The following is a 15643-nucleotide window of genomic DNA, read 5'->3' as shown; positions in this document are numbered from 1 at the left end:
TTTCTCAGCAGTAATGCAGAACTGCATATGGTCATATGTGGCTTCTGCAACTAGAGAAGTGCGTAATGTGTATACATAGTCACCTGTGTATTTCAGTTATGTTTTGTAGGTTACCCTCCTATACAGTTTTAGCTGACCTAGATGCTGGTTATGTTGCCTTATATTTATTAGATCATTGGCAACTATTTTGTCAAAGAACTTCTGAGCACTTCCACTAACAATCCAAGTCACAGTGATAAAATGTGCATTTTGTTTATAATGTCACCACCTAGCTAATCTGTGCTGTACAAAGTCAGCTGAATGTTGATCAAAACTTTTGGCATGAGAAATAGGAGGCCTTTACCCTGTAGCGCATTATGACCGAATGTATCATTTAGTTCAAATATTCTTCCCCTTTCTTTTGAGACACGAATCTTCTCCAATCTCAATCTCCAGAAACTGTTTGCTACTTAACAAGACACCGAATAATCTAGGCCCCCGTGTGTTTTTTTTAAACACTAGTACACCCACTACACTTATCTTAATATGAAGAGCTGTATTTTCATGAGCATGAAACCATACTTGTTTTTAATATTTTAAAATTTCTAGTAACTGAATATATGGTGCAATATATTCATCTCCAACTCAGGCATTTATTGATTGATTTAAACTTACCCATGCAATATTGGAAACTCAAAACACAACAGCATTGCATTAATGTGCAAGAACTAAGCAGTGATTCTGATTAGACACAGAATGCACAACTCACACCTCTAATTTCATTGTCTAAAGAAAATGTCATGTAAATATAATGGGACCCCAGAGGCAAGAGCATAAACCTCTAGAGTTTGAGGTAAAGGACTGAGGCTCTGATGCAGAAAAAGCACTTAGGAACTATATAGGACAGCCCTTAAGCATGTATTTAAGTGTAGTCTTGAAAAGTGATATGTTTCAGAACTGAGGCTTACTTCTAAAAATTAGGAGCTGAAGCAAAGTAATTTGTTCTGTGGATCTTTATGGATTAGGTAGAGAGGGAAAACAACACACATTGAATAGTGGATTATACAAACATTGTCATGCTAGCATTCAGAACATGAGATAGACCATGAAAAATGTGTCCCATGAATTTCAGGACAGGTGGTGATGTGATGTTTTGATCTTCACTTGGTGTTTATAGTGACAGCAATTTGGGACAGTACATGTTTGGTTCAGTACACAGTAATGAGTGAAGTTCTACCAAAGTGGTAATTATTGCTGTTATCCTTTAAAGCTACAATATCTTGTAACCTTGGAACCCCAATATGGCAGGTGGTTTAGTTTATTACATGAGTTTAATGTGTGCAGCAAAGTTCCTGGAGGTCTGCTAATGAAACAGGATTATAATCTGCATGTGGGAGTATGTGACTGGACTCACCTTCCACTAAGACTGCATGCAAGCATATTTACCAGTGTATTTTCACATAAATATCCTCTTCATTCTTGATAATAATGGCATTGGGTGTACAGGTAGCACTGATAATGCTAATACTACTAGGGTCCCTGGGTAAAATTTGGGGTTGCCCCCCTCAGAAGCACAGCAGAGAACTCATACCCTAGGGTTGAACACAGAGTCTAAGGTTGCTTTAGATATTTCATAACTGTCCATCAAACAGTTATGTACTCAAATAATTATGTATTTCTATTGGAAAGCAGATAATTAAAAGTAAGCATTGGTAGAATTTTTAAAAGCCCCTATGTCCCATTTTTAAAAGTGTCTACATCACTTACCCTACATCTTTTGATGGGCCAACACACTCCAAACCTAGCTGTCTAGAGAAAAGAGTCATATTAAAGGTTGGAAAGGAATAGCCAATGAATAAATTACTTTTATTATTAAATTCTGTGAGATTTCACTGTACAATTTTCCACAACATTCATTTATAACTAGTTCTTTAATACAGATATATAACTTTTGCCTAGATACTTAGGTATCCAAAAGATAATATTTGACAGATATAATGCTGTTCAATAGTGTGAGCTAATGCAGTATAAAATTAGAGCTGTGTTCATAAGGAAAATATTTTGCTATTTGGACAGAGACACCTTTCACCTCTTTGCATAATCAACCGGCTTGCTGAAGGGTAAGGATAAATAGATTATTCTTCAGCCTTGCTCTGAAGAAACTCAGACACCATTAGTGGGAGAAGACACTTACCACAGTATTTTCTAAAAGAATACTAAAAGAAACTATGTTAATTTACAATTTTGGAGGAAAGGCAGCAGTCTTAACAATAATCAACTTAAAATCGCCCAGATTTAAAGTAGTTAGTTTTTCTTGTCTAGTTTAAACAGCAGTGGTAGCAGCAAGTGTGAGTTGACCCAGAAAATAGTAATTTCCTGTCAAGAGCCCTCCAACAAATGTCGCCTTTATATCTGGCAAAGATCACTAGGCCCCAGTGTTTTGAGTTCAGCATGCTTAAGCACTCTTCATTAAACCGGATGTAAAGTGTGAAAGGTGATTCAGGCAGCTTGGGCAGGCATCCGCGCAGATGGCTATGCTTTGGACACTCCAACAAGGCTGAATAGAAGCTTCATTGGTTGAGTTAATAGTCGGGCAGGGGCCAATGGGTACTTTAAAAATATTGTCTTTCAATGGTCTCTTCACTGTAGGGAAAAAGAAGTCACTGAACTCATTTGCAATTAGCTGACCTACCAGTACAAAACTTTCCATGTTGGATTCAGTCATAACAGAATTTATTGTAAAATACTAGATATTTGGAGTCTATATTATTTTCAGGCAATTATTCTTTTTATATTCATGACACATTCATAAACACAGCTGCATCTGGGGTATTTGACTACATAGAAAAGCAGCACACTGTATCCTGTCCACTTATGCTCAGTCATTAGCCCTTGCTCTATAGTAAGTCTCACTGTGGCATGTTAACTGAAAGAAAGAAGGCAGATCAGCTCTCCTTTTCAATGCATTATGGAGTTTGTTCCATAAGCCAACGTTTAAATCCAAAAAAGGCATCTTTTTTTATATGTTCATTTGCTCTACCTCCAAGTGATCTGGATTGTGTGACTCCCTCATATAATGACTTGACATGACCTGGAGAACCTGTGAGGATTCCCTAGAGACCATTCAGTTTCCCTAGAGACTATTTGGTTTCACAGGGAATATTGTTGACATTTTAGAAGGCTGCTATACATCACAGAAAGAGCTTCTCCTGGAGTGTGCAAGCCACTTGTTCTCAGTCCGTGTGAGCAGCATAGGTCCTGGCTTTGAATCCCAGCCTTGGCATCACAGCTTTCAGTAGAAAACTGTAGCACATCAGGATGGCAGAATGTTCTGATTTGATTAGCAAGAGGGAAAGTTGTCTGCAACACCAGGAAGAAAAGATTGTTTTAAGCTGGAACATTCGATCCAAGTGTAATGAAACTCCAAGTTAACATTATATTCTAATGTGAATTAAGAAATAAATCATCTTGATTGGACCGAGACAATATTTTATCAGTTTAGCTCCAGTTCAGGCCAAGCATCACTTAATGAGCCCTTGGAGGGTCCTTCCTGATCCTTGCACCTGATGACATGTTAAAATAGCTCCTCAGGGGCTTCTAAAGGAGAACAGCTCGCAGCTTTGGCCACTATGGAGAGGCACACTGCCATTCATTTAATGACCTCTTCTGAATCCCTAGCCAATAGGTTATGTTGGACACTATGCTACAGAAAAGGCCCTCTGTTTTAAGTTTTTTTACTGACTTTTACTGAAAAATTCCCAGGTTTTAGAAAAGCTATTATTCTGTTTTTACAATTTTCACACACATTTTTGAGCATACAAGTACATGAAAATACAGGTTTAACCTCTATGGTCCAGGTCTCTCTGGTCTGGTAACATCCGTGTTGGATATTACTGGACTAGAGAGCCAGAGCACACAGGTTGCCGGCAGCTAGGAACAGAGCCAGCTGGTGGGGCCAGTGAAGGACAGAAGCCCACAGGGCACCAGAGCCCACAGCCAACGAGGCCAGGAAGGGGGGAAGGCACAGATCCTGTAGCCGGCAAGACTGGGAAGGGCAGGCCACAGAGCCCACAGTGGATGATGCCACAAGCACCTTCAGGGCTGGCAGGACTGCCAGGGCCACTGGAGCATGTGAGGCCGGCAGGCTGCCACAGCCAGGGGTCTGTGGGCAGTGGTGCCAAGTGGCTGGGGAGAGGAGCCCAGCAAAGAAGCTGGTGCCCCCCTCTCCCAGACCTCCCCTGGTCTGGCAATCTCCCTTGCATGGTACCAGTCAGGTCCTAAGGGTATCCAACCTGTATTGACTGCTGTATGACCTTACATAGATGTGTTTATGTTAATAATAAATTAGGGGTGAATGAGAGACTGTCTGTTAAAATAAGGCAATGCAGTGGAAGACACACATATATGCATGCAAATGCATATGTGTATGTACGTTTAAGGTACAATTCATCCAATAAACTACTGTATTAAACTGGTTTTTTTAATACTCTGACTTTTTTCGTTGCTTTTTTCTAGACTTTCACCCCCAAATAATAATCTTAATATTTACCTAGAAGACCATGAATAATTTTTTCCACTGATTTTTGTCTATAAACAGCAGTTTACCACAGAAAAAGTTTCCTTCTTTTTTTCCCTAATGTACCACTTCTCAAAATTATTACATATATCACTACATGGAGCATGGCTTGTTTGCTGCCTCCCAGCTATAAAGGGCAAACTCTGTTCTCTTCATTTCTGTCCTGCCTTCTGCCTGTCTTCTTCTTAGCAGGAGGCAGATATCATCCTCCTCTGTTCTCTAGTTTCCAGCTGTCCCTTTTGACAGCTGGAGTGTAGAAAAATTCTTTTCCATACCCTTTTTAGAAGCTCTCCAGTGAGCAGAGCTAGTCAGGAATTTTCCATCTGAATTATTTGCAAAAATCAATATTTTTCATGGGAAAACTTCCATTTTGCTTAAGAAAATTATTTTTCTCTCAGGAAAAATTGAACAGTTGCCTACCTGTGGAAAGTAAAATTGACAAGCGTCTTCCAGGTGGGCAGTGGCAAACTGAAAAATTCTGTTTCAATGCTCCCAAAATGGAATTTCCTATCTGTTGAAAATGTTCAAATTGGGATAATTTTTTTAAAATATGATATTTTTCAAAGAAAGGGATTTCGAGATTTGACAGTTTCCTGGAAGGAGGGACAGACCTTCTCTCCTCTCTGTGGAGGCTGGGAGATAGGCTTGTAAACATTTAAAGAGGGCAGACTGCCTTCTTCCAGAAAAGGCCCTTTTATCTTTCCTCTTCAGAATGCAAGAGAATGAGCAGGAAGTGTGACATTTTAAGACATGCCGTGTGTTAGATAATATATGTCTTGATTACAGTTGTGACAAATTTGAGTTATTTTTTCTGCTCACAGACTATCTTGCCAGCAATTAGTGTTTTCCTGACAGTATTTGATGTTTGAATATAATGACTTGTTTTCAAACCTTTTCTTATTCTGGGGATTAATTGCAAATATTAGTATTTAATACTCAACCTTTGAACTTTTGGTATTCCTACTTAGATAAGTCACATGGTTTCTGTCCCTTGATTGAATAGGCAGAGAAACACTTCTTTTGTAAGTATTCACTTATGCAAATTTAGGCTCTAGTCCTTTTATTTGATCCAAGTGGGATGAGTCTGCTCCCTTGCATAGCCCTACTTATTTCATTGAGACTCCATATAGTCATAAGGGTCCATTCATATGGATCAGCTTGCAAGATCAGGGCTTTTTAACTTGTTTCAGAGACTATTAGTGCATGTAACTTTAAAATGCACTTGACCTGAATATATGTGTGAATAAAATTTGAATACTTTGAATGTTCACTAAGAATCTCTTAGGGTATGTCTACACTAGCCCCCTAGTTTGAACTAGGGAGGCTAATGTAGGCATTCGAAGTTGCATTTAAATATCCCGGGCTTCATTTGCATCTTCCTGGGCGTCGCCATTTTTAAATGTCCCTTAGTCTGAACTCCGTGCCCGCGGCTACACGCGGCACGGAGTAGGTAGTTAGAATTAGGATTATAGAGCATTGCTGTGGTTTTGGCTATCATTGCTGAGTAAATGGTATAGAATTCATGAGTAGAAAATGCTCTGGTTAAGGCTGAGAAACCTCTTATTTCCCTTGTAACTTCCTATTATTTTTCCTCTCTTTTTCAAGACTTCACTGATCATTGTCCCTTCTTCTGCTACCTACTCTGGCAGCTCTGTCCCCATATTCTTTTGTATTTAGCACCAGTTCTTATCCATACTACCCTCTCTCTTCCTTCCTTTATTTTCCAATACTGCTTTCCATTAAAACAACAAAATCTCCCTTCTACACAAAAGCCTCCAACCCCATATACTTGCAAAGCAAGTTCATCCACTTTCTGCTTGCTCTTCATCATCCTCACCAGCCTATGCTACTGCCTTGGGAGTCTGCCCTCTATTCGTTTTCCTCTGCACTGTCCCTGCCTCTGTCAAGACAATGCATGTGGCACTAAACCACCATCTGATTGACCCTTCTGAACATCTGATCTGTTTCTATACCATCTTTATTTGTGTACAACCTCCTTCTGGATGATGACTTTGAGATCCTTCAAGTAGCTGGGACTTGATCATTAAACTATATTTTCTCGCTACTCAAAGTGAATCTGTTCCCCATTCTTCATGGAAAAAAACCCTCCTTGCTTCTAAATACAGAGGAGGTTTTGCTATCATTGCCAATCCTGCATTTAAACTTTTCTGTCTTTCCAGCAATACCTCCTCTTCTTCCAGTTCTTACCCATCCTTCCATCATCATCCAACTGACTGCTCTCCATAATCTATATGCTATTTTGGATTAGAGATGCTAATGCTCTTTTTCCTTCAGGAAATAGTGCCATATTCTCTAATTTTCTGCCCCTTTAATTGGCTTCTTCTCTGAAACTAATTAATTATAATTTCCCTCATTCTCTTGAAAATTCACAATGGCTTCGCACAAGTGGTACTATCATCCCTCTCTGACTTTCTATCCACCTGCTGTTCACCTACTTGCTCCACTCCTCCACTCCTGAGTTCCTTTCTGTTCCCATCACATCATTAACCACCATTTTGTGTTCCTCTTCCACTTTCATGCCCAAACTTCTTCTATTTATAACTTCCCATCATGAAAGTTATTGAATTCTTCAAACCACTCCATCTCAGACTCAGTATAATCAAAACATGCATTGTTGGGCACTCTGTTCCCCATTCTCTTCCATCTAAGTTCTTCTATGTAATTGCTTCCTGTCTTTGGGCCTGTTCTCCAATGCCCTGAACCTAGTGCAGTTAAATCAGAATGGTAGAGTATAACACTCACTTTGACTTGCTGTAAATGACCATACAAGGTATGGGGCAATGAAGAATTAGGCCTTTTAAAGTTTGATGTTTCAACATTTGTTTTCCTTTAGCTCTCAGTTAACAGTCTGTAGAACATCTCATGCACACTATAAATGTTATATAAAAATAAAAGAATGTATTGCTAAGAATATTTACTGATGTGAACTCACTGATGACCTTTATAGCGCCTTAAGAATTGTTCTTACTCCAAAGGCAAAATGTAGCTACTGCCTGCTCTTAATTTTTTAACGCATGTGTTAAAACTTTTAAAATTTTGTTTTTATTCCTAAGTACCCTTTTAACAGTCCGACATCCAGGATGGAGCCCTGTTTGATGAGCAGTACCCCAAGACTGCATCCAGCCCCTGTAACTCCTCGCTGGCCAGAAGTCCCATCAGCAAACACATGCTACACAAGTCCCTCCATGCACTCCACAAGATATGGAAACTCTAGCGACATGTACACTCCCTTGACGACTCGCAGGAATTCTGAATATGAGCACATGCAACACTTTCCTGGCTTTGCTTACATCAATGGAGAAGCCACCACAGGATGGGCTAAGTGAAAAAGACTGGTATAGCATGAGCCCATATATTTAATAAAGACAGAAAAACTTTATATCTGGCAATTTTACATGCGACTTTATCTGAACATTTGATAATGGATTTGAAGACAGAATCAATCCTGGAGAAATAATTTTAGTTCATAATCTGGACATACTGCAGACCAGTGTGACAGAGTGTTCCTGTAACAAGATTTAACTGCTACTATAGAGCATTATATTGGCCAAGCTGTGCCTTTTTTTTCTTCTGTCTTATGGTCTGGCCCTGCTGTGATGTCAGTTTCACTGAGCCATTCCCCCTTATTGACAAATGTTAATTAGTCTTTAAGGTGTTAGAGAGAAAGCTATTTATAATTTGAGATAAAGACAAAAAGTTTACCATAAACAAAGCTCTGGCACCTCTACTGCGTTCTTTAGAGACGTTCTGTCAAATCATTACTTGTCATTAATTCCTTTTTTGGACTCCTTACATGGTATATGTTGTTATAGACTCCAGTTTACACATAACTTTGTATATTGATGCACCTTTCCATTGATCAAATAAGTGTTATCCTTACAAAAGAAAGACATGTAGCATTGAATGATACACTGCCTTAAGTTGACTGTGGTTCTTATTATATATGTATTTGTATTAAGTTTGCACAATCTGGTTAAATGTGACAGCTCTGGTCAGTAACATCAAACCTAAGAAGGGATTTTGAGACTGGTAAGGCATTGGATTCAGAGCCACATATTTAAATATATGATACTAAGCAATTATGTAAAAAGTGACAATACAAAACAAATTATTCATTTCATTACATATCGACAGGCATGAAAATTTCTCTTCTAATTCCTTCACAGGATGACAACTCTATATGCGTCTACAAAAAAAAAAAAAAAAAAAAAAAAATTCAAAGCTGTGCCTTTGAACTTATCTGTAATGTGTATGTGTGGGAAAATGTATTGTATTTTTGGGAAAATTTTAGTAGACATTTTCTGTCAGATTTGTAGGTATTTGTGAGTTTTTGTTAGAATTTATTAACATAGGTTTTTCTTCTGTATTATAAAAAGCATCAAGCAATTATGGTGGACCTATTACCCTATGGGTAAGAAATAAATAAATGGAAATATGACATCAGGCATTTTAGTAATTGTTATGTAAATAAAATCTTTGATAACACCCAGTGTGATGATAATCAAGTTTGTGGTCTAAATTGGAAATAAATATGTTCAGTTGTGCAAGATATATGGAGGATTTTCACACACAGATAAACAAGTTTTTGAAACAAAATATATCCTATTTATTTGAATACAGTGACTTTCACAGGCTGATAACTCTTTAAACAAACCTTAAAGTGGTGGCATATGCCCTTATTCAGCAAAGCACTTAAGAATGGGTAAAACTTTAAGCTCCTAAACAGTCTTATTGACTTAAATGGGACTGTTCAGCTGCTTAAACTTACAAATGTGCTTAATGCTTTGCTGGATCAGAGCCATATACAGCACCAAGCCAAATTCTGGTGACATTGTTCATACAAGTAATCGCGCTAATGAAGGGAAGCAAGATTTGTCTCTATATAAATGTTATAATTTATATGATAAGGCTGATGCCAAATAGTGCTAGAAAAACAAAGCCTTTGTTCTCTTAGAACACTGAATAAAGGGGTCAAATGTGCAGTCCAAGCATACCCAATATTCTGCTTAGCTCAAAGGGGTTATTGCATGGTGAATGGCCCCTTTAAGAGGGAGCAGGATAAGTGCAGCTGGATCCATTATCTTCTGCCCAACTGGGCATAAGGGAAAGCACCTGAGTCTTATAAAGGGGGAGACAATAGGTGATTGTTGCTGGAATATGCCTATGCTACTGTGGAGAAGAAGATGGCTTCTACATGGCCCTGTATGTGCAGGGGAAAAGCTTTCAGAGAAAGCCAAACTCCAGGCAAGAGATGCTGGGTAAGCAGGAGCTCTGGAAGTAGAAGTGTTCCTAGCTTGAAACTGGAATGTGGAGTGTTTGAACTCTGAAAGGAAGGAAGACAGACAGAGAGCAGGGCCTATGCTCAAATTTGGACAAGGGAAAAAGAAAGGTATTTTAAAGAGAGGTCAGAGCCTCAATGACCAAAGGCTGGACCAAACTGAAACTTTGTAAGTTTGAGTTCTGCCATGAAAGATTTTATGCAGGACTTAAAAATGGGACCCCAGAATGGGAAAGCTTTGCGTATATGGAATGCATGGACTTTTTAAGAGGCCCTGAATGCAGAGGAAACTGAAGCAGGCCTTTGTAACACCCCCTCAGGCTGTAAGGGGAGCACTTGGGAAGTGGCCAACCCTCTGATAGGTGTACATATTGACTGGAGAATTTAGTTGAAAATTTGCATTAAATGAGTTTTTGCTAATTACAAATGAGCCTGTTGGCTAGATTGCTTTGGTTATTTAGGCACTTGAAGATGCAGATAGTGTTATTTTCAAAAACACTAGCACTTTGAAAATTCCACTGGGTGTCTAGGCACTTGAAGAGGCAATATAAATATCTTTTGAAAAATCTGGCTCTGGTTCTCCATTGTGTGGTTACACCAAGAGAGAAGCAGAGGCAATTTTCTACTAGAATAATTGGTTTTGTGTTGTTCTCAATCTGGCACTGGTATAAATGAGTACAAATGATACAGAGCAACTGAGAATCAGGCTCAAAGTATCAAATTCTCCTTTGTTGTAATTCAAAGTATCTATTTAAAAAAGGTCAAAATATCAGTTAAAACACACAGTGAAGTTTGTAAGTAGCTAAGCTTTAGCAGCTACCTTTTTGAAGTACTTGGTTTGGATCAAAGTCCTGATTTCAATGTTCTTTCTGTGTTTGTTGAATCATGGCACTGAAATTGTTAAATATAAAATGCATTCAACTAGGTACCTACGGCCAGACTGCAATCAGTGCACTGTAACTCTTAGGGAAAGCAAATGCTGTCAGAGAAATACAGTTTGCCTTTTTCTCAACCTTGAACAGCAATACAACTGCTTAGCCAGCAGGGCCCACCTGCAGTCCATTCTGTTCATGGACTCTCCTTGAAATACTTTGTCAAATTTAAGGTTTCAGTCTTTATTTTCAGCATCCCCTACACAGGAGAGGTTTAAGTTACCCAATGCACTGCTGATTCTGACCTGCCAGGACAATTGCATCCCACCAATACAACTTCCATTGTGAGGCTCATGTAGGCAGGATTGTCATTTTCTCCACCATTAGTGCTCAAATCTGGAGTGAGATCTTAGAAGAGATCAGGCTGACCTTATCCTCAGCTGCGTCTAAGCAAAGTGCAAAATCCATGTATTTGCCTTTGCACAATAACATGTATAAATAAATAAATCCCAGTCCCTAGCAGAAAGAGACATCCTTATGTCTACACACACTTTAGAAATTGAGAGAGATGCTCAGATATCGTGAAGATGGGAGTCATATATAAAAACTTAAGTGAGTGGATAGATAGAAATCATATACAGTGTAGAGAGTACCATTGAAATGCAAACATCTTCAGGGAGAAGGGCTGCCACCAGCTAGCGCATAGCATATCAGTGTTGAGGAGAGGGACTTTTTGTCACGCAAACATTTGCTCTTATGAAAAGAGCTGCAGGATTTTTAATGACCACACAGATTAGATGGGGTCTCGATTATGAAGGTCTCCCCCACAACACACACATTCATTTTGTATAATTTAGAAAGATGAAAGGCAGAATTGTTCCTGTAAGGATTTGAATCTGTAAGGCTGTGTCTACATTGGCATGATCTTGCGCAAATACTCTTTAACGCAAGAGTTCTTGCGTTACCACAAGAGAGCGTCTACACTGGCATGTGCTTTTGCGCAAGAGCATCCGTGCCAGTGTAGATGCTCTCTTGCACAAAAAAGCTCCGATGGCCATTTTAGCCATCGGGTTTTCTTGCGCAAGAAATTAATGTTGCCTCTCTACACCGGCCTCTTGCGCAGAACAGTTGCACAAGAGGGCTTATTCCTGAGCGGGAGCATCAGAGTTCTTGCGCAAGAAGCACTGATTTCACACATTAGAACATCAGTGTTCTTGCGCAAGAACTCCCTGCCCGTGTAGACAGGCAGCATGTTTTTGCGCAAAAGCGGCTGCTTTGGTGCAAAATCACGCCAATGTAGACACACCTTAGGTGTACACATTTTTACAGACCACATGCTTAGACAACTAAATACCCTCCCCTGCCTACCTTTCTTGATGATGGTAACTAAAATTGTTGTGGTTTGGTAGCCACACTTTTTTAAGTAAAGAAACACTACAGATTTCTCTGGGGAAGTCCTCTGTCTTTGCCCTCTCTCCCCCTCCCCTCACCCTGTAAGACCACTACAAATACATTTTCAAAATGTGATTTTTTTTTTGTCATTCAGTAGTGAGACCCCACTACAACTCTGCAGGATTTTCATTACCAGGTAGAAAAAAGACTCAGCAGGGGAAGAGTAGTGAGAACTACTTTCACTAGAATGAATCCAATTTTTTGTCAGGCTACCTCTTGCTGCTAGGGTCACTACCCTTTGACAAAAATGGCCTCTGACCTCCCCAACCTCACAATTCTGTTGTGACTGACCCTGAAACCCATGAAATTCAGGGGCAGACACTGCTTTGGAAGGTTTAGATGAAGTGACTAACATGGGAAGAGCTTATGGTATGCACCATCTGAAAAGGTCTGGCAGTTCTTTGGAGGAAGATGCAATTTATTCTGTCCGCTTTTCATTGAAATCCTAATCTTTCATATGCTACCTAAGGTGTTAAATAAAATGCATGGATGATAAATGACAATGTGCCTTTAAAGTGCCAGTGACAGTTTTCTAGAATCTATCAGGGTTTCATAAAAATGTATGTAAAACATTTGAATGTTTTGTTTTTTTTAGAGAGTGAGGTCTAGGCTGGCTTGCACTTAATTATGATATGAAGATAAAAGAACTATCAAGGATTATTTTGCTTGATTTCTTTCAAAAGGCTCTGTATTGATATGTCTTGAGTTTAAAAAATCAGATTAGTATTTAGGCCTGAATTTTTGTTCCTTTTTGTCTTAAAGGTTGGATGATAGTCTGATTTTGGGTTCCAATTCAGCCCTATGGATCGAGGCTCTCACAGAAAATTCAAATCTAGGTTTGGATCTGGGTTATTCATTCATGCATGCTCAAGATGTACAAGTGTGTCTACTTGGAGGTCCATTAGAAGTTGCTAATGCTCTTCCCTCAGGATATATTCAGCTGTACACTCAAATATTTGACAGCAAGAGGTAAGTCTTCTCCAAGGAGAAGCACTCCTGGGAGCCAGGGAAGAGATTTGTGGTGAATAAGTAAATTCCTTCTGAGGGAGATAACACCCCTCTGAAGCATTTTTTTATTTCAAAATAGGCAATTTTCAGCAATCTGAACAGTGCATTTTGATTATAAAATGCTCTGAATACATAAAATACTGTTTAAGTTGTACATTCTTTTTATTGTTGCAAACCTATAGATGTGTATAATGCTTCACAGACATATAGGAACATAAGAACTCTGCCCTTATGTCAGGGCTACTCAACATGTGGGCTGCATGCGGCCCGGAGCCCATTTGTTTGTGGCCTATGGTGCAGTTTGGGTTTACGCGGGGCTCAACATGCGGCCTGTGGGCAGGATCCTTTGAACATGGCTTCCATTGGGAACATGCTCCACAATGGTGAGGTGTCTCCCACGTGGGGTGAGCATTGAAAGACACAAGTGGACAGGCTGGCTGGAACAGGCAGGTACAAGGTGTTAGTGTTTCTAACCCCCAGAGAGAAGGTGCCAGGGCATTGTGGGATGTGCTTTGTATTTATGCCTGTCAGTGTGAAAGAAGCTATTTGCATATATATTTGCATGTATATGCAACCACGCTTAAGTTGCAGCTCTTGGAATGTGCTGTATCATTGTGGCCCCCGGGGTTTCCACAGTTGAGTAGCCCTGCCTTACGTTTTGAGAATTCATCCTGCATTTTTTTGCCTACCTATGGTATCAGATTGATCTGTCACTCTATACAGCACATGACAGAGTACACAGGCGAGTGGAGAGCTGGGAGCTAGTTGTGACATGTTACCATTCCATGGATGCTAAATGCTGATGAGGCCACTACAAAGTCCCATAATTAATTTGTCTGCAAAAGGATTCACTATGCATGGGCAACTTTGCAAAGCAAAACATGTTGTCAATAGCGAAGGAGAGACTAATTTTGGTTGCTAAGTGGAAGCTAAGATTCTCACGTGAGTCTAGGAGGCGGGACTTTAGGAATAAAAAACACCAATTATATTGAACTCTTGATAGTCACAAGAGATGGAGACATGGCAGGCATCAGGCTTATCATTCACTGACAGTAACACTCTACAGTAAGAAAACACAGCAGAGCAATGATCCTCAATGAGGGGTTTGTGTACCCCTACCGATATGCAACAGTCTTTGAGGAGGCACATGAACTTATCTAGGTATTTGCCTAGTGTTACAACAGGCTATGTAAAAATCACTAGGGAAGTCTGTACAAACTAAAATTTTATAAAAAAAACAATGGTCCGGTAGCACCTTAGGGTACGTCTAGACTACAGGCTTTTTGTCGACAGATACTGTCGATAAAGCTTCTGTGGACAAAGAGCATCTAGACTTCATCCAGTTCTGTTGACAAAGCAAGCCGCTTCGTCAACATGACAGTGTAGATGCAATAACACCTTCTGTCGACACAACTCTGTCAACAAAAGGCGTTATTCCTCGTAGAATGAGGTTTACAGCCGTCGACAAAACTGAGTTGATGTCATGTCAACAGAACTCAGCGGCAGTGTAGACACAGGTATAGTTTTGTCGACAAAAGTCCACTTTTGTCGACAAAACCCTGTAGTCTAGACACACCCTTTGAGACTAACAAAAATATATAGTGGGCACAACCTACTTCTCCAGATTAAACATGTCATTGTAGACAAATATTAATTTTCATACTGCTTTATATACTACATACTGAAATGTAAGTACAATATTTATATGCCAATTCATTTACTTTATAAGCTCAAAATGAGGAAGTGAGCAAGTTTTCAGTAATAGTGTGCTAAGACAGTTTAGTATTTTTGTCTAATTTTGTAAGCAAGTAAAGTAAGGTGTAACATGGCAAACGCAAGACAAATCAGACTCCTGCAAGGGGCAGACCTGTCCACAGGAGGATGGGAGGGGGCAACTGCCTCTTAGCCTGGTGAGTCAAAAACCAGAGGCAGCTACTCAACTGTGGAAACCCCAGGGGCCACAATGATACTCTCAGCAGCAGCTGGAACCCCAGGCCCTTTACATTGCTTCTGGAGCCCTGGCTGGCACACTTCAGGCAGCCCCTGAAGGTGTAGTGGGAGGAAACTAGCTCTGGGACTCCCTTTCAACAAGTGTGGTGCTGCCTTCCCCCCCCTTCTCCAGTGGCCTGGCAATTTTGTCAGCGCCCTGGCAAGGGATACAATAGTGCGGGAAGGTTGAGAGCCACTGCTGTAGTGTGCTTCACAGAAGTAAAAGACTGTCCAGTTGTGCAGTATGCATACTTGACTATTGCTTTTTATAGGTACACGTAGGCAGGGCCGGCTCGAGCCATTCCTGCGCCCCGGGCAGCATGCACGGCTCTGCCCCCGGGCGCACGATGCATGCGTGGCCCCGCCTCCCGGCGTGCTGCACACCTTTCAGGTGCCCCCCCATAAGTTGGCACCCTTGGCAGCTGCCCGGCTAGCCCCCCCTCTTAATCTGGCCCTGCACGTAGGGGC

The 15643-nt window shown here is 40.2% G+C and overlaps 1 protein-coding gene across 2 annotated transcripts in view; it reads left to right on the top strand.

Moving 5' to 3' along the window:
* The window catches only part of RFX4 (regulatory factor X4), a 150867-nt gene extending 142582 nt beyond the window's left edge, over window positions 1–8285 (top strand). For both annotated transcript variants that reach the window (XM_006137987.3, XM_006137986.3), the window contains exon 18: window positions 7630–8285. In XM_006137987.3, the coding sequence (XP_006138049.1) occupies window positions 7630–7902 (273 nt within the window). In that variant the 3' untranslated portion in view covers window positions 7903–8285. The remainder of the gene's footprint in view (window positions 1–7629) is intronic.
* Window positions 8286–15643: the final 7358 nt, after the last annotated feature.

Source organism: Pelodiscus sinensis, chromosome 1 (assembly GCF_049634645.1).
Source record: "Pelodiscus sinensis isolate JC-2024 chromosome 1, ASM4963464v1, whole genome shotgun sequence".
Taxonomy (NCBI): Eukaryota; Metazoa; Chordata; order Testudines; family Trionychidae; genus Pelodiscus; species Pelodiscus sinensis.
Note: the sequence above shows the minus strand (reverse complement) of the source record. Positions and strands in the feature narration are given on the sequence as shown.